This window comes from Scomber japonicus, chromosome 16 (genome assembly GCF_027409825.1).
Source record: "Scomber japonicus isolate fScoJap1 chromosome 16, fScoJap1.pri, whole genome shotgun sequence".
NCBI classification, from domain to species: domain Eukaryota; kingdom Metazoa; phylum Chordata; class Actinopteri; order Scombriformes; family Scombridae; genus Scomber; species Scomber japonicus.
In genome coordinates, this window is record NC_070593.1 from 1,684,972 (window position 1) to 1,704,890 (window position 19,919).

At 38.2% G+C, this 19,919-nt stretch overlaps 1 protein-coding gene across 1 annotated transcript; it reads left to right on the forward strand.

The window, feature by feature from the left end:
• Window positions 1–6,089: 6,089 nt before the first annotated feature.
• Window positions 6,090–7,400, forward strand: foxg1a (forkhead box G1a). The gene has a single exon (XM_053335972.1). It carries the CDS (start codon window positions 6,105–6,107, stop codon window positions 7,398–7,400), a length of 1,296 nt encoding a protein of 431 aa, XP_053191947.1. The 5' UTR covers window positions 6,090–6,104.
• Window positions 7,401–19,919: the final 12,519 nt, after the last annotated feature.

Below are 19,919 nucleotides of genomic sequence, written 5' to 3' on the forward strand. Positions count from 1 at the left end.
CTCTCTCTCTCCCTCCCTCTCCCTCCCTCTCTCTCTCTCTCTCTCCCTCCCTCTCTCTCTCTCCCTCTCTCTCTCTCCCTTTCTCTCTGTCTCTCTCTCTCTCTCTCTCTCTCTCCCTCTCTCTCTCTCTCCTCCCTCTCCCCCTCTCTCTCTCTCTCTCTTAATTATGATCAACCTGCTTCGGGGGTCAAAGGTCACCTCATGTCTCTCTCTCTCTCTGCAGCTGTGATTAAATTTCAAAATAAAATAAAAAATAAATAAATAAAAATTATAAATCATCTTTCCTCTTCACCAAAAACACAAACTGATTAATTACACTTTATTATTATACCCCCCCACCCCCCCGCCGATCCCCCCCGCCCCCCCCCCCCCTCCCTTTCCACCAGCTGTAAATTCATATCAATCAGCTGTGTGAGAAAATAAAAGTCTATATTTTTATTCTTTGTGGGATTAAATGTAAATGTTTAGATGCAAGGCGTCGTGATGATGGACAGCTGCAGCGCGCTCCTTATGGATTTAATTAACAGCTTTAAATATATAAATATATATCAAACACAAACAGCTGGCGACAATATGAAGATTTTATTTTCATCACTTTAATGAAAACAATAAAAACGCTTTTAATTTGAAATGTCAGGAGAAGAAATTTAAACCTTTTATATGATTTATAAACTTTAGAAGAAATAAAATCTCTCTCTCTCTCTCTCTCTCTCTCTCTCTCTATGTCTCTCTCTCTCTCTCTCTCTCTCTCTCTCTCTCTCTCTCTCTCTCTCTGTCTCTCTCTCTCCCTCTCTCTCTCTCTCTCTCTCTCTCTCTCTCTCTCTCTCTCTTTATTGCAGAAAGCTGAGTGTTTAGAGTTTTGGTTTTCATTTGTTAGTTGTCCAACAAAAGAGACGAAATTCCACCTGCAGTGTCACTGTGTGTGTGTGTGTGTGTGTGTGTGTGTGTGTGTGTGTGTGTGTGTGTGTGTGTGTGTTATTTTAATGAGCTGCAAAATTAGGATTAGGAAAATTCAGATTAAAATGAGTCTGGTTTGATTTGAACTTTAATATTTTAGTTCTTTATGCATTTATAGTTTTATTCATTTAACAGTCACACACTTCTTCTTCTTCTCTTCTTCTTCTTCTTCTTCTTCTTCTTCTTCCTCTTCTTCTTCTTCTTCCTCTTCTTCTTCTTCTTCTTCTTCTTCTTCTTCTTCTTCTTCTTCTTCTTCTCCTTCTTCTCCTCTCTGATGAATTCACCTGCTGATGAGTTTTATGTCAGAATATAAAATATATATTTCATTAAATCAGAAACATGTGAAATAAAGTCCAACAGCCTTCTGAGTCTTCTTCCTCCTTCTCCTCTTCCTCCTTTTCCTTCCTCCTCCTCTTCCTCCTTCTCCTCCTCGTCCTCCTCGTCCTCCTCTTCTTCTTCCTCTTCCTCCTCTTCCACCTCCTCTCTCTCTTCTTCCCCCCCTTCCTCCTCCTTCTCCTCCTCTTCCTCCTCCTCCTCCTCTTCCTCCTTCCTCCTCCTCCTCCTCCTCCTCCTCTTCCACCTCCTCTCTCTTCTTCCTCCTCCTCCTCTCTCTCCTTCTTCTTCCTCCTTCTCCTTCTCCTCTCCTTCTTCCTCCTCCTCTTCCTCCTCCTCCTCGTTGTCTGTTTGGATGTCTCACAGCCCGACAGACACAAGCAGGAATTTACCTCAACACACACACCCGCAGACACACACGCACACAGACACACACGCACGCACGCACACACACGCGCGCTCACATCTTCAGCGTCTGTGAGCAAACTAACAGAAACAACAACAGTAAACAAGCAGTATGTGCAGCTCAGTGTGTCACACACACACACACACACATACACACACACACACACACACACACACACACACACACACACACACACACACACACACACAAGCTCCAACACAAACAATTCATCTCCGTTCATCTCAAACTGAAATATCAGACACGCTTTATCTTCCGCTCCGGACGCAAACTGCGCACGTCACGCACGTAGTTTGCGCTTTTTACGCATAAAAGAAAAACGGAAAATGTTCCTAAAGCAGGAAACATGAAGCGGAGGGTTAGAGTCTGTGTCTGCTGCCTTAGTGCCTTTTAGCAACTGTTGATTTCTGAGCACGAGACAAGCTTCTGATCATATTTATCTGCTTTTATCAAACTCTTCATTTTATAATTATTACGATTATTAATATTTATTCTTTCTCTTCAGCAGCTCGATGATTATAAACTTACATTATTTTAATTTCCAGCCGATCAGAGCTCAGATATTTATTATTATTATTAATTCAAACTGATTTATGAACCTTTTATTAAACATTTCAGCTCACGTGCAACATAAATATGTTTTTATATTCTACAAAACTGACGTAAAAGTTTAATAAAAACCTTCAAACGACGAATAAAAATGATCAGATGAGAAGAAATATTCACCTTAAAAACAAACAGAATAAAGATTTAAAGCAATGAAACAGTTTAAATGTGAATGAGTTTAAAGTTCAGCATTAAAATTAAACTTCATTTCCTTTAAATAACCTTTCACATGAAATCATTTCAATTCTTATATTTGATATTTCAGCGGGTTTCTGTTGCGTGTCCGTCTCCTTCCCGCTCAGTTTCCTCTCAGTCAACATGATCTGCTTCTCCTCTCCGAGTGTGTGATGCTGCTGCTGCTCCTCTCAGCTCCTCTCAGCTCCTCTCTGCTCCTCTCAGCTCCTCTCAGCTCCTCTCTGCTCCTCTCAGCTCCTCTCTGCTCCTCTCAGCTCCTCTCAGCTCCTCTCTGCTCCTCTCAGCTCCTCTCAGCTCCTCTCAGCTCCTCTCTGCTCCTCTCAGCTCCTCTCAGCTCCTCTCTGCTCCTCTCTGCTCCTCTCTGCTCCTCTCAGCTCCTCTCTGCTCCTCTCTGCTCCTCTCTGCTCCTCTCTTCTCCTCTCTGAGTGTGTGTGATGCTGCTGCAGCTCCTCTCAGCTCCTCTCAGCTCCTCTCAGCTCCTCTCAGCTTCTCTCAGCTCCTCTCTGCTCCTCTCTGCTCCTCTCAGCTCCTCTCTGCTCCTCTCTGCTCCTCTCTGCTCCTCTCAGCTCCTCTCTGCTCCTCTCAGCTCCTCTCAGCTCCCCTCTGCTCCTCTCAGCTCCTCTCAGCTCCTCTCTGCTCCTCTCTGCTCCTCTCTGCTCCTCTCAGCTCCTCTCAGCTCCTCTCAGCTCCTCTCAGCTCCTCTCAGCTCCTCTCTGCTCCCCTCAGCTCCTCTCAGCTCCTCTCTGCTCCTCTCAGCTCTGCGTGTTCACGTTAAATATAAAAATCTAATATTTGAGACTCAAACGGCTTTTAGACGCTTCAGACTTCCGGTGCGTAAAAAGCGGTAAAAAGCGCAGCTGGTGTCCAAAAGAGTTCAAATAGAGTCCAAAAAACACCAACGAGACTAAATATTAAAAGTCTTTAGCTCAATAAATATATTAAAAGTAAAATATTAAATGAAGGTTTTTTCCATTTTGGATTTTAAACACATTAAAGTTAAATTATTTGCAGATTTTCAGATAATTTAAAATCAGACCTACAGATATATCATTTATCTCTTCTCGTGTCTCACATTCAGTTTGTACCTCGGGATGTTTTCCTCTTCTCTCTTTTCTCTTTTCTCTCACACACACACACACACACACACACACGAGACACGAGGCTGTAATTCCACCTTAAAAACCGCTACATTGATTTTTTAGATCTTGACGCTAAATGATTTAAGGTGGAATAAAAAAGAGAGTTACGTAGTTCACAGCTCTTTAATAAATATATATATTAATATAAAGTTATTTCTATTTATTTATCACACTCATCAGAACAGCAGCTGTACTTCTACTTACTTTAAAATCATGAATCTGATGATTTCTTTATTATAATAATGATAAATGCGGCAGCAGAGTTAGTATCTGTTACCATAGCAACGGCAGCGTTAATATTGATAATAGTGATGTTATATTTAAATCAGTAATATTAGTTTAGAGGGTTCAGCAGCAGGGCCGTAACTAGGAGGTTATCTATACTGAGGATTAGACCCCCCCCCTCTAAAAAAACGACACCAAATATAAACTACTAATATATTTCTGTGATTATATAAAAACTTCATATTTTATATTTTTCAGCAACATTTCTATAAATTTAAATGAACATGAATCTTTAAAGTGTTTATCAGATTCCTCAATAATAATAATTATAACTTGTGGTGTGCTTTCATTTAACATTTAAACACACTGAGTCCTAAAACAAACAAAAAAAGGCGGGAAATAAATCTAAAATAATCTAAATCATCTTATAATAAATCCATCAGGTGTAAAAAAAAGGATTGAAAATGTTTTGAATGAACAGAAAAGCATCTGAGTGAGATCTGAACGTTTTAGCATCACAGCAGCGTGGCTCCGCGTTGCCATGCCAACAGCCAATAATCCCAATAATGATCATTTATAATATAATATATAATATAACATAGGCCTAATAATAAGAGAAGTGTCTGTAAGGTGTGATTTATAATGAGAGGGAGACTCTAGTGGAATAAATCATGTTGGTTATTTTATTATAATTTATATTTTAAAGGTTTAAATCATATTAAATGTTTCCTGGATGTTAATATAAATAAAATAAGCGCGTGGAAACATTTTAAAATGTCTGTTTCTGACCCCGCGCGCCTCTCTCCACGCGCCCTCTCCACGCGGCCTCTCTGCGCCTGTGTGTGTGTGTGTGTGTGTGTGTGTGTGTGTGTGTGTGTGTGTGTGTGTGCGTGTGTGTGTGTGTGTGTGTGTGTGTCTCGTGTTGTTGTCACATTTCTCCAACATGAAGCCGCCGGGAGGAAAAACTTAACTACACAAACCTCCCTGGAAGCAGCAGGCTGACATGACACCGTGTTTACGCACATTTTACGCACATTTTTACGCACGGAGGAAAAAAAAAAAAAGAAAGAAAAAAAAGGAAAAAAAGAAAGAAAGCGGCTTTGGGGAGAAAAGCAGCCTCCTCTGTGCTTCAACAGTCTGCTGCGATCTGACACACAAATCACCTCCGCGTGTCTTGACCGTGTCCGCGTGCCCTCCGGATCCCCTCTCTGTTTATTTTCCCTGTGAGTCTGGATGTAAACAGGTTTGGAGACGCCGAAGGGGGAAATATTTGAATCGGAGGAGTGTAAATATGAGGAGCGGCGGGGATTTGGGTGTACACATGCACGGTGTGTGTTTTCCAGCTACGGGTTTAGTTTAGGTGGGGAGGGGGGGGGGGGGAGGAGAGGGGGAGGGGGGGCAGTGTTGATAGGGGTGAGTGTGTTTTCCACGCTGTAAAAAGAGTGTCGGCACTGCTGAGCTGTTTGGGCGTGAAAACCCTCAGAAAGTCTCATTTCCTTCTCAAATAAACACAAATATAAAGAATTAATGATAAAAATGAATCAATAATAATATAAAGTTTCATTTATTATAAAAAATGAAGCGTTTTTATTTTAAAATGAGCTTAAATCTGACGGATAGAGCCTTTTAGTTTCTCCACAAATCAACAAATCATAAAACAAATGATTCATATTAAAAATAATAAAAGAGATAAAAACCTCTGATGTCATAATATCTGATTTATTATAGTTTAAAATAATAAATATATATAATAAATGTGTTTACAGAGAGAAGCAGCCGTGCAGAGAGACAGCTCTGGTTGGACACTTTTTGCAGCGGGCTCAGTATTGGTGCATGTGTGTGTTTCCCTGTGCGTCATGATTGGCTGAGAGCGCAGAGGACGCCTTAATATTTAATACTAATGTCCCCCTGGTTGGCTGAGGACTGGAAAGGTCCAACCAATGTTTTTTACTTGCTTTAGTGGCTGCGGCTCCCTAATTAATTGCAGCTATCTGTCTCCTATCGATGTGTGTGTACATGTGTGTTGTGTGTGTGTGTGTGTTTCCTTTTTTCTCCCCAAACCGAACATGAAATAGTTTGTTGGGCTATACTTTCTTTCTTCCTCCTATCTATCCCCCCTTCCTCTCCTTTCCCGTCCTGGTTCTCAGAGACAGGACAGATTGAGACCCAGCTGTGTTCGTCGCTTTTTTGCTCCTCGTTGCCATTTTCCCCCTCAGTGCTCGGTGATGTTGGATATGGGAGAGCGCAAAGAGGTGAAAATGATTCCTAAATCGTCGTTCAGTATAAACAGTTTGGTGCCTGAGGCCGTTCAGAACGACCACCAGAACCACCACAGCCAGAACCAGAACCAGAACCAGCATCACCACCAGCACCAGAGCCACGAAGCCGAGCAGAAGGCTCCTCCGCCGGCCGCGCACCAGGACGCCAAACCGGATCCTAAAAGTGACTCCACGAGCCAGGACAGCTGCCCGGAGGACAAGGAGAAGCAGGAGGAGAAGAAGGACGGGAAGGACGGGGACGGGTCCGCGGGGAAGGACGGAGAGAAGAAAAGCGGCAAGTATGAAAAACCTCCTTTTAGTTACAACGCGCTGATCATGATGGCGATCCGGCAGAGTCCCGAGAAGCGGCTCACCCTCAACGGCATCTACGAGTTCATCATGAAGAACTTCCCGTACTACCGGGAGAACAAGCAGGGCTGGCAGAACTCCATCCGGCACAACCTGAGCCTCAATAAGTGCTTCGTGAAGGTTCCTCGGCACTACGACGACCCGGGGAAAGGGAACTACTGGATGCTGGACCCGAGCAGCGATGACGTCTTCATCGGCGGGACGACCGGGAAGCTGCGGCGGAGGTCCACCACGTCCCGGGCCAAGCTGGCCTTTAAGCGGGGGGCCAGGCTCACTTCCGGGCTGACCTTCATGGACCGAGCCGGCTCCCTGTACTGGCCCATGTCCCCCTTCCTGTCCCTGCACCACCCGCGCGCCGGCAGCGCTCTGGGCTACAACGGGACTTCCTCCGGTTACCCGGCTCACCCCATGTCTTACAGCACCATGCTCACGCAGAACATGGGCAGCAACCACACGTCGTTCCCGTCCTCTAACGGGCTCAGCATGGACCGGCTCGTGGGCTCGGACCTGCCGTACGCGACCCATCACCTGACGGCTGCGGCCCTGGCGGCCTCCGCGGTGCCCTGCGGCCTCTCCGTGCCTTGCTCAGGGGCAACTTACTCCCTGAACCCGTGCTCGGTCAACCTGCTGGCCGGACAGACCAGTTACTTTTTCCCGCACGTGCCGCACCCGTCCATGAGCACGCAGAGCGGCACCGGCTCCTCCTTGCAGGCTGCCCGGGCTTCGGCCTCTAATTCCCCGCAGGCTCCGTCCTCCTCCTCCCTGCCTTGTGACTCTCTGAGGCCGGCTCTCTCCGGCTCTCTGCCGGCCTTCTCCTCGGGACTTTCCGGGGGTTTATCTGACTATTTTACGCATCAGAACCAGGGCTCGACCTCCAACCCGCTTATACACTAACACCCCCCCCCCCCCACCTACCACCACCACCACCACCCACCCAAACCCCCAAAAAACAACCCTCCACCTTCCCTTCACCTCTCCACCACCCATCCATCCTCTCCATCCTTCCCTCTCAAGGAGTGAAAATCTTAAAAATGAACTGGAACTGTAAGTTGAACATTTTACACTGATGAACATTTACATTGTAAAAAAAATGAACAAAATTATTATAAACTATAGAAAAAAAGAGGAAGAGACTAAAACTGCAAAAACAAAAACAAAAAAAAAAGCAGCACAGAGAAAGCAGCCCTGAAGTTTCCAGGTATTTTTTAATATTATTATTATTATTATTATTATTATTATTATTATTATTATTATTATGCTTCTTCTTCTTCTTCTGCTCCATCTTCTCTCGCAGTTTTAAGTTGTGTGTACATATTGTCTGTTTCTAAGTGTTTCCGGGTTTGTCTCTGTATAGTTTTCTGTCAGTCAGCGCGTGCACAATGTGACCTGAGGATGATGAAGAGACGCTGATGTAGTTGTTGATGATGATGAAGGAGGCTTTTACCTTTTTACCTTTTTTTTTTTTTTTTTGTTAAATTTAGAGAATGTGTATTTAAAATAGTTTTGTCTAATTTTTGAGATTAAAAAAAAAAAAAAAAAGAAGGTAAAAATAATAATAATGATAATAATGATATTTCTAATAGCCGTTTTTTTTTGCCCGCATGTTTTTGCAGTATTATAAAAACATCATGCGGGTTAGAAATTAAAAAAAAAAAAAAAAAAAAAAAGCGGCGGAGAATGATTTTATTTTATTTTACAAAAAAAAAAAATTTAAACACTAATTTTTTTTTTTTTTTTTTTTTTTTTAAATTTGTATTTTCTATAAAGTTAAATGTGTTTTTATTTTATTTTGAAAAGCAGAAAGCAAAAGCGACTCTTGGCTTCCCGCCGTTTAAAAAGTCCAGAAACTTAAAAAAAAACAAACTGTTCATGTCTTTTTTTCTTTTTTCTTTTTTCTTTTTTTCTTTCTTTTTTTTTTATAGACCAAAGAAATCAGGTTTTTATTTTATTTTGAAGGTAAATGTAGTTTTCAGTATTCAGCTGCATCACATAACAAGAGGCCTGATAGTAAAAGTAGAGGAAGAAAAGGAGTGTGTGAGTGTGTGAGTGTGTGAATGAAGGAGTGACTGTTGCCTCCTTCACTGCAGAAAACATCCAATTAAACCAGATTTATTATATTACAGCAGTTTATTTTATTTTACATTTATATTAAAAAAAAAAAAACCCAAAATGTAAAATAAATGAGTCGGTGCAGCTGCCTTATTATTAATATTATAATAATTATTATTTAAAAGGAGAGGAGGAGAGGAGAAGCAGCGTGGAGTTACACCTCCTCTCTTCTTCTGCTCTGTAGGAAATAAAATAATCCACATTTCTATTTAATTTAATTTAATTTAATTTAAATGAGATTATTTTGGGTACTTGTCTGGTTCTGGTTCTCTGGATGTTTCCCGCAGTGGCAGCAGCTTCATGTCATGTGACTACTTCTTCTTCTCTCACTGTAAAACACACGGACTCACGCTCCTTTCTTCTTCTTCTTCTTCTTCTTCTTTTTTTTTTCTTCCATTTTTTATTATTCGTATGATTAGTAACAAAAAAAAAGAAAAAAAGAGAAAGAAAGAGGAAAAAGTGTCTATTTGTAATTTGAATTTGGGTTTTTTTTACTTTCTCTTTTAAAAAAAAAGAAAGAAAGGAAGAACAATGTAAAAAAAAAGAAAGAAAAGAAAGAAAAAAATCCGTTTGTTTGACAAGAAGAAGAAAACAAAGCCTCATATCTTAAATATACTGAATGATTGTCCTTTAATTGTCTTTAATCGTCTCTAAAGAAAAAAAAAAAGCTACACGGTTTTTCATGGTTGTGATAATATTGTGGTCTTTATTCTTATTCTCGTGTTTGTCGCTTTAACAAAAGTTTAAAAAAAAGAGAAAAAAAAATGTTTTAATCATAAAAAAAAAAGAATAAAAAATAAAAGAATAGGTTACATTCATAACTCCCGCCAATCCTTTTGTCTTCTTTGCTCGTCTCGTGCGTGTTTCACTGTTTTAACCTCCAGGTACAAAAAACTACACAAACATCTTTATTTATTATTATTATTATTATTAATGCTCATTTTTAATCTTTCTGCAGAATTTAAGAGTCAATTTAATCTAATTATTTTATTTTGGTGATTTTTTGGCTTAAATTTGAGTTTTTTTAATGAAAGCGGTTCAGCTTTAAATTAAATGTTGATTATTTTAAATGTTGAAATGATTATTTTTTAATTTTCTGACCTGCAGCTTTGAAATAACTCTCCTCCTCCTCCTCCTCCTTATTATAATTATTAATATTATATATTATATATTATAATTCTGAGTGTTTCTGTTTGTTTTATGGCAGATTTCTGTTGTTTGCTGTTGTTGATATTTACGCAGACAAATGCGCAGCAGCGTGTGTGTGTGTGTGTGTGTGTGTGTGTGTGTGTGTGTGTGTGTGTGTGTGTGTGTGTGTGTGTGTGTGTGTAAAGCAGATTTGTTCTCTTTTCTTTGCATCTGGTTGTAAAAGTGTGAAGTGAAGCAGCTCAGAGTTGCGTTCAGGCTCACTGAGTTCAGCTCCGAGGCTCCGCTGCTGCTGCTGCTGCTGCGGCCTCAGAGCCTCCCTCACTGCTTACTGACTGTTTACTGACTGTTTACTGACTGCTTACTGAGTTCATAAATCACCCCAAATATCAGCTATCAATATCAGCACGTGCGCTGTTCGCTGTTTTAACGTCAGACGCTTTGGCGGGTTTTTTTCCGTTGGTTTAGTTTCGCAGCTGAAATCTTTTTAACTGAGCTTCAAACACGTGACATTTATACATTTATACATTTATACATTTATACATTTATACATTTATAGATTTATACATTTATACATTTATAGATTTATACATTTATACATTTATAGATTTATATATTTATACATTTATACATTTATACATTTATACATTTATAGATTTATATATTTATACATTTATACATTTATACATTTATATATTTATAGCTCGTGTTAAGGTTTGCAGATGTTCCAGGTCTGGAGCTTTGTGCCTTTTCTGGGTGCATGTTGTGTGATTTTAGGTTTTTGGGTTTTTTGGTTTCGTGCGTAAAGATCCTCTCCATGTCTCTCTGTCTCTCTGGGTCTCGTGCGTCTCTCTGGGTCTCTGGGTCTCGTGCGTCTCTCTGGGTCTCTGTCTCTCTGGGTCTCTGGGTCTCGTGCGTCTCTCTGGGTCTCTCTGTCTCTGGGTCTCTGTCTCTGGGTCTCGTGCGTCTCTCTGGGTCTCTGGGTCTCGTGCGTCTCTCTGGGTCTCTGGGTCTCGTGCGTCTCCATGCCGTGTTTAGCTGCTCGGACTGTTTCTGCTGCAGGTGTAATTTAACTGATTCCGCTTGAGACCTTGAGACCTTGAGACCTTGAGACGGGGACAGGAAACAGAGCGGGATTATATTTGTGACGTTTCTTTTAGACTCAGACTGAAGCGGAAGTTGAGCTGCTGCTGTTATTCTGTTATTTACGCTGCGTGTTTTCAGATTCCTCAAATTTACGGAGCGTAAAAGACTTAATCTGCTGGTTCTGCTTCATCCACCTGGACCCTCTCCCTGTGTGTGTGTGTGTGTGTGTGTGTGTGTGTGTGTGTGTGTGTGTGTGTGTGTGTGTGTGTGTGTGTGTGGTACCTGACTTCATGTGTTTTGCGGTGAGCGTTTCTTTTCTTTTCTCTTCTCTTCTTTTCTCTCTCTACATTAAACACGACAGATTATTATAGATTTAATATTTCAGGTATTTTTGGATCATGTTTATTTGACTGAAGCTTTTATTTTTTTTTTTGGAGCCGTTTCTCTTTGTGTTTCACAGACAAGCAGAAAAAATGCTGCTTTGTGTTTAAACCTCATTTTTACGCGTTTGGAGTTTCTTCTTCTTCTTCTTCTTCTTCTTCTTCTTCTTCTTCTTCTTCTTCTTCTTCTTCTTCTTTTTTTAATGCTGTTAAATGTGAGATAGGTATATATTAGCAGTTTGGGGTCCAGCAGGTTTCATTAGATCAGCTGCGGGGTTCAGACTGTTTGAATCAGCTGAGCGCGCGCCTCGCTTCTTCTTCTTCTTCTTCTTCTTCTTCTTCTTGTGTTTTTTGGATAAATGAAAATCCCGTTTTCATCCAGCATGTTTGTGATTTCTTCTTCATGCTGCAGGTTTTTATCTTTCCTCTCTTCTTCTCTCTTTTTTCTCTCTTGGAGGATTTTTCTGTCTCGCGCAGCTCTGATCCGGTTTATTGTCGCTTCCGGTGTGTTTTTTTCCTCCTCTTGTTATAAAATCAGTTTATAATGAATATAAATGTGAATGTTTCCGGTTTGCAAAGATGTTAAAATGAACAGAAGCTCCACTCTGACTCTATTTCTGCTATTATAATATATTATATATATTTGGGGAGAAATCAGAAGCTCGCGCGCGTTTTTTCTTCCCTTCTTAAATCAAACTCAAACTTTCTGCTTTATTTTAAAATCTTACCTGAAACTTTAATTATTATTTTTGGCGCTTTTTTTTTTTTTTTTGGCTGCACGTGACAGTCTGCTGATATCTGTCTGCAGGTCAAAGGTCAAACCTTCACAAACACGCAAACAATCACGTGTTTTTCCTCTTCCGGTCTGCCTCAGCTGATCCACGCACTGATACATACATGCACTAAACTCTACGTGCACGTTCATCTCTGCAGCTCGTGCTCGTTAGATTCATCATATTTTATTACATTTAAGCTTTTTTATTAATATTAAACTCATTAAAACACATATCGGAGCTTTTCTCTGCAGACACTCAGCTTCTACTTCCGGCCTCTCAGACTGCTGCAGATATTTGAACCTGCAGCACGAGGCTCATAGTCGGGGTCAAAGGTCAAACCTCCAGTCTGCAGCTAAATGAACATTTTACCGCTCTTTCTTCTTTATTTTATTTTAATCCTCCAGTTTTTAGTTTTAGCTGCATGTTGATTTTTAAATGTGCAACGAGCTGCAGACTGATGATGATGATGATGATGATGTCAGTGTAGTTTCTCTCTCTGTGTGAATCATTAGGAGTTTTATTATTTTATTTTAACCCTTTAAACAATCAGGATGGAAAATTACATGTAAAAAATCCTAACTTGATGTCACTAGTTATGTCATTTACACCTAAAGTAAAACATTTCCTTCATATTTTTAATATATTTTGGATTTTATGAGTTGTATCTCCACCAGGATGCTTTGCCCTTATTAAGGTATAAAATGATCATAATGATAAAAGTCTCTAATTAAACTTTTTATTCATATTTAATGAACTTTTGAGATGCTTGAGTCACTAAAAAAATGATAAATTACTACAAAATAAAAGCCACAAAAAGCCAAATATTCAACATTTCCTTCCAGAAGTCTCTTATTGTTTGAATCATTAGAAATAAATCTGTCATTTACACCTAAAGTAAAATATTTCCTTCATATTTTTAATATATTTTGGATTTTATGAGTTGTATCTCCACCAGGATGCTTTGCCCTTATTAAGGCATACAATGGTGATAATGGTAAAAACACTTAAATGTGTTATTTAACATAGTAAAGTGAAACATTCTGCTCATTAATATCACACATACTAGTTTATAAACTGATTTTTATCATTTCTATCAAAGTATAAACCTACAACAAGCTTCAATTCTACTAATTAAAGGCTCATATACAATTAAACAACCACCTTAACCAATCATGCTCCTTAAAGAGTCTCCTGGTGCACGCTGCCTGGTTAAGTGTTTTTATCATTTTCACCATTTCATGTTTAAAATATTCACATGAAGCCTCCAAACGTTGAATTTCCATCTTTCTGTTTCTCATACTGAAACAATAAGATAAAACTACTTCCTGTTTTGTGTTTGTGAAGCTTTTAAAATATCAAATTAGTTCAAATAAAAGTTTAATTTCACACAACAGCAGCTCAGAGGTGATTTACTGAGAGAAACATTCAAAAAGCTGCAAATCTGCTTTTCACGAGATTTCAAAATAAAAGACAATAGTTGAAAAATCCAAACATGAGACTCAGAGAAAGAGGAAACTCTGAAGCTTTACTTGTTTTTTGTATTAAATTAGAAATATGAAAATATAAATGAATAAAAAAGGAAGAAAAGGAAGAAAAGGAGTTTTATTTTATTTTATTTGAGGCTTTTATTTTGGTAAAAAAAAGCTCAACGCTGCTTTAAACACTGAAAACTGAATATTTTGGCTCCAAACTGAAACAATAGGACAAAACTACTTCCTGTTTTGTGTTTGTGAAGATTTTAAAATATCAAATTAGTTCAAATTAAAGTTTAATTTCACTCTTTTATTGTCTCTATAAAGCTTTAAATCTCGTCTCTTTCGGTTCGTTTCAGCGTCAAATTAGAAAATATGTGAATCCATCGTCTGAGATATTAAAACAAACTACAGAATTATATTTAATATTTCTCATTCTTGGGTTTAAAATATAAACATAAAGCCTCTAAATGTTGAATTTCCAGTTTTCTGTTTCTCATAATGTTAAAAACTTTTCATATTTTTGGCTCCAAACTGAAATAAGTTGAATTGGAGGGTTAGGGTTTAAATGCAACGAGCTGCAGACTGTAATACTGATGATGATGATGATGATGATGATGATGATGAAGATGATGTCAGTGTAGTTTCTCTCTCTGTGAATCATTAGGAGGTTTTTTTTTTAATTTTAACTCTTAAACTGAAGGGTTATAATCCTCCAGTTTAAGGGTTAGGGTTTAAATGCAACGAGCTGCAGACTGATGATGATGATGATGATGATGATGATGATGAAGATGATGAAGATGTCAGTGTAGTTTCTCTCTCTCTGTGTGAATCATTAGGAGGTTTTTATTTTAAATTTAACCCTTTAAATTGGAGGGTTAGGGTTTAAATGCAACGAGCTGCAGACTGTAATACTGATGATGATGATGATGATGATGATGATGATGATGATGATGATGAAGATGATGATGATGATGATGAAGATGTCAGTGTAGTCTCTCTCTCTCTCTCTCTGTGAATCATTAGGAGGTTTTTTTAGAGAACAGCTGTTTGTTGAGTCAGATTTTAATGTTTCTACGAGACGATCGATCAGCTCGTCTCTTTGTTCCTCTGAGCCCGACATCCACCTGTGACCTGTGTGTGTGTGTGTGTGTGTGTGTGTGTGTGTGTGTGTGTGTGTGTGTGTGTGTGTGTGTGTGTGTGACGGCTGCAGCTGCATCGCCTCATCCTGATGTTGTGAGTTTTCCTCGTTTTCATTTGACGAGAAGCTCTTTTGTTTTTCTTTGTGGTCGTTTGCGAGCGGAGGCTGAAAGAGCCGCTGATGACATCAGGGCCGCTTTCACTTTCCCATGATGCTCCGAGGTTTTCAGCCTCCCGCCACGAAGAAGAAGAAGCCGCCGCCGCTCCTTCCCCCCCGCTCGGCGGCGAGGTTGTTTTTTTAGAGGAGAGAATAGATGTGAAGGTGGTGAGACGAAGCTTTTCAGAGACACACACGGCAGCTCAGAGGTGATTTACTGAGAGAGACGTTCAAATAGCTGCAAATCTGCTTTTCACGAGATTTCAAATTAAAAGACAATAGTTGAAAAATCCCAACATGAGACTCAGAGAAAGAGGAAACACTGAAGCTTTACTTGTTTATTGTATTAAATTAGAAATGTGAAAATATAAATGAATAACAAAGGAAAGAAAAGGAAAGAAAAGGAGGTTTATTTTATTTTATTTGAGGCTTTTATTGTGGTAAAAAAAAGCTCCAACGCTGCTTTAAACATTGAAAACTGAATATTTTGGCTCCAAACTGAAACAATAAGAATAAAACTACTTAAATATACTACTACTAAAATATCAGATTAGTCCAATAAAAGTTTAATTTCACACACAGAGCTCAGAGGTGATTTACTGAGAGAGACGTTCAAATAGCTGCAAATCTGCTTTTCACGAGATTTCAAATTAAAAGACAATAGTTGAAAAATCCCAACATGAGACTCAGAGAAAGAGGAAACTCTGAAGCTTTACTTGTTTCTGGCATTAAATTAGAAATGTGAAAAGATAAATGAATAAAAAAGGAAAGAAAAGGAGTTTTATTTTATTTTATTTGAGGCTTTTATTGTGGTAAAAAAAGCTCGACGCTGCTTTAAACACTGAAAACTGAATATTTTGGCTCCAAACTGAAACAATAAGATAAAACTACTTCCTGTTTTGTGTTTGTGAAGATTTTAAAATATCAAATTAGTCAAAATAAAAGTTTAATTTCACTCTTTTATTTTCTCCATTAAGCTTTAAATCTCGTCTCTTTCGGTTCGTTTCAGCGTCAAATTAGAAAATATGTGAATCCATCGTCTGAGATATTAAAACAAACTAGAGAATTATATTTAATATTTCTCATTCTTGGGTTTAAAATATAAACATAAAGCCTCTAAATGTTGAATTTCCAGTTTTCTGTTTCTCATAATGTTAAAAACTTTTCATATTTTGGCTCCAAACTGAAATAAGTTGAAATATAACTGTTAGTTTCTGTTTCTAAAAGCTTAAATCAGGTTAAATCTTTCCTTCTTATTTAATAAAAATGCTTAAAATATTAATTTATATCAGATTTATTCCCACAGATTCAAACAATAAGAAACTTCTGGAAGGAAATGTTGAATATTTGGCTTTTTGTGGCTTTTATTTTGTAGTAATTCATCATTTTTTTAGTGACTCAAACGTCTCAAAAGTTCATTAAATATAAATAAAAAGTTTAATTAGAGACTTTTATTTTGTTACAGGAAGTAAAAGTTCATACCTGTTCACTACGGAGCCGTTTGAGCTTTTTATTATAAATGAAACGAGGCTTTAAAATCAGTTTAATGAGCTTTTAATGGATTAAAATGTCAGAAAATGTTCAGTTTTATGATTTATTGTCTTAAATATAATAAAAAATACAAACTTAAGACTTTAGGAGCTTAAATATAAAACGTTATAATAATAATAAAGTGAATAAATGAAACTCTCAGCAGCAGATATCTGAGTTAATAAATGTATAAATATAAAGAAATGATGATGTAATGTTTAAATATCAGCTGGAAAATATGAATATGAGACCTCAGCATGAAAATAGGTCAAAAATAAAATAATTAAAGTTCAGATTTTAATATTTTAAACCTTTTAAATTTAAGTTTTTGGCACCAAATTTGAAAAAAAAGGAAATAAATGAATAAATGGTGATTATAATATTTATAATATCAGACTTCAAATCCTCAAATAACCAAGGTTTTATGTTTCTGAGGCTCTTAAAAGGAGACTTTGATTTTTTTTTGGCTCCAAATTGAAACTATAAAGAAATAATTAGAAGTTATTAATGATTATTATCTTTAAAATATGAAATAATAGATTAATAAAACCCAAATCAGTCCAATTAAAGCAATTAAAGGGGAGTTTCTTTAGTGTCCACAGACGTTTTTAAACCCTTTAAATCCAGTTTCTTTAATATTTGACCCCAAATTTATAGAAATGATTGAATATTATTAATAATTATTATCTTTAAATCTCTAAATGAATCCAAATCAAAGCATTAAGATGAGTTTTAATGCTGAAAGATGCTTTAAATCCAGTTTCTGAGGCTCATATAAGAATATTTTTGGCTCCAAATTGAAACTATAAAGAAATGATTGGAAGTTATTTATGATTATTATCTTTAAAATATGAAATAAAACCCAAATCAGTCCAATTAAAGCAATTAAAGGGGAGTTTCTTTAATGTCCACAGACGTTTTTTAAACCCTTTAAATCCAGTTTCTTTAATAAGTGGCACCAAAGAATCCAGTTTCTGAAGCTCTTAAAGGAAAACTTTGATTTTTTTTGGCACTAAATTGAAATAATAGATTAAATAAAACCCAAATCAGTCCAAATAAAGCAATTAAAGGGGAGGTCTTTAGTGTCCACAGACGTTTTTAAACCCTTTAAATCCAGTTTCTGAAGCTCTTATAAGAATATTATTGGCTCCAAATTGAAACTATAGAGAAATGATTAGAAGTTATTTATGATTATTATCTTTAAAATATGAAATAAAACCCAAATAAGTCCAATTAAAGCAATTAAAGGGGAGGTCTTTAATGTCCACAGACATTTATAAACCCTTTAAATCCAGTTTCTTTAATAAGTGGCACCTAAGATGCTTTAAATCCAGTTTCTGAAGCTCTTAAAGGAAAACTTTGATTTTTTTTTGGCACCAAATTGAAATAATAGATTAATAAAACCCAAATCAGTCCAAATAAAGCAATTAAAGGGGAGGTCTTTAGTGTCCACAGACGTTTTTTAAACCCTTTAAATCCAGTTTCTTTAATAAGTGGCACCTAAGATGCTTTAAATCCAGTTTCTGAAGCTCTTAAAGGAAAACTTTGATTTTATTTTGGCTCCAAATTGAAATAATAGATTAATATAAACCTAAATTAGTCCCAGTAAAGCAATTAAAGGGGAGGTTTTTAGTGTCCACAGACGTTTTTAAACCCTTTAAATCCAGTTTCTGAAGCTCCTATAAGAATATTATTGGCTCCAAATTGAAACTATGAAGAAATAATTTGAGTTTATTATCCAGAAAATATCAAATATAGGTTTAAATAATCCCAAAGAGTGTAAAGTGTGAAGGGTTAGGGGTTAGGGGGGTCAGGGGGGGTTAGGAGGGTTAGGGTTAGCAGTGAGAGGATGAAATGTGATTTTGGGGTTGGGGGGGTTAGTGTTAGGGGGGCTAGGGGGGGTTTGGGGGGTTAGGGTGAGCACTGTGAGCAGCGAGAGGATGAAATGGGTTAGGGTTGGGGTTGGGGGGTTTGGGGGGTTTGGGGGGGGGGGGGGTTTGGGGGGGTTTGGGGTGTTAGTTTTAGCAGTGAGAGGATGAAATGTGATTTATTGTCCCAGCAGGGTTAGGGGGGCTTAGGGTTAGGTGTTAGGGGGATTAGGGGGGTTTGGGGGGGGGGGGGTAGGGTTAGTGTTAGGGTTCGGGGTGGGTGGGGGTGGGGGGTTAGTGTTAGGGGCGTTTGGGTTAGGGTAGGGGGGTTTAGGGGGGGGGGGGTTAGGGGTGTTAGCGTTAGCAGCGAGAGGATGAAATGTGATTTATTGTCCCAGCAGCTGATCTCATGTTGACAGGGTTATGGTTAGGGTTGGGGGGGGGGGGGGGGGGGTAGTAGGGTTAGGTGTTAGGGGGGGTTAGGTTTGGGGGGGGGTTAGCAGTGTTAGCAGCGAGAGGATGAAATGTGATTTATTGTCCCAGCAGCTGATCTCATGTTGACAGACTCCTGCAGCAGCTCTCTGATCGTCCTGTGATTTCCTCTCTGCTGTGTTTGCTGCTCCGAGATCAACCCCCCCCCTCCTCCCCACCACCCCCCCACCACCCCCCCCACCCCAAAAAAAAAAAACGAGAGAGAGAAGAAAAAAAACACAACAAAGAAAGACTTTCAGCGGCAATTTGTTCATTTCCTAAAGGGAGGGCCGCGAGTTAAACGAGTCCGACTGTAACGCTAGAAGAGAGCCAACAATGGAGCGGCCGAGGAATCCAATATCTGTCAGCTAGATGCTATCTGCTCCATGTTAAATGGGGTGACCAGCAGTCAAAAGACAAAAGGAGCAACAGAAGGACACGGAGGGGAGGGGGGGGGGGGGGGGGGGGGTTTGCAAGACCAGATATTCTTTCTCTCTTTCCTCTCTTTCCTCTCTTTCTTTCTTTCTTGGTGCAACTAAACGAAATATTCCTCCTTTTTGAAACAGTCTAAAATGTCACTTTTGCAGCTTTAAAAAAACCCAAAATTTGCCAAAAAATCAAATTTAACCTGTTTTAACATTTAACAGCTGTAAAAACCCCAAATGCTTTTATTTTGAAATTTTAAAACATTTACTAAAGTGGCTCAAAATGCACATATTATAACCCTTATATAATGTCCAGGGTCTAATTTAACCCATTTTCTTTCTATTTAGAGCTGTAAAAACACCCTAAATGTCTTTTATTTTGAAATTTTAAGACTTTTCCTAAAGTGGTCCTTTTTGAAACAGTCTAAAATGTCACTTTTGCAGCTTTAAAAACCCCAAATTTACCTATAAATTCAAATCTGAAGCAGAATATTAACCCTTCAAATTTAACCCAAATAACAGCTTGTAAAAATCTCAAATGCTTTTATTCTGAAATGTTAAAACATTTTCCAAAATGCACAAAATGTAAATATTTTAATCCTTATATAATGTCCTTTTATTTTGAAATTTGATGACTGTAAAGTGGCCCAAAATGCACCAAAATGCAAATATATTATTCTTTCTTTCTTTCTCTCTTTCTTTCTTGGTGCAGCTAGAAATATTCCTCCTTTTTGAAACAGTCTAAAATGTCACTTTTGCAGCTTTAAAAATCCCAAATTTACCTTTAAATTAAAATTTAACCTGTTTTAACATTTAACAGCTGTAAAAACCCCAAATGCTTTTATTTTGAAAT

Bases quoted from the DNA above. Each gene is read 5' to 3' on its own strand.
- foxg1a (XM_053335972.1), top strand. From the start codon at position 6,105: ATGTTGGATATGGGAGAGCGCAAAGAGGTGAAAATGATTCCTAAATCG.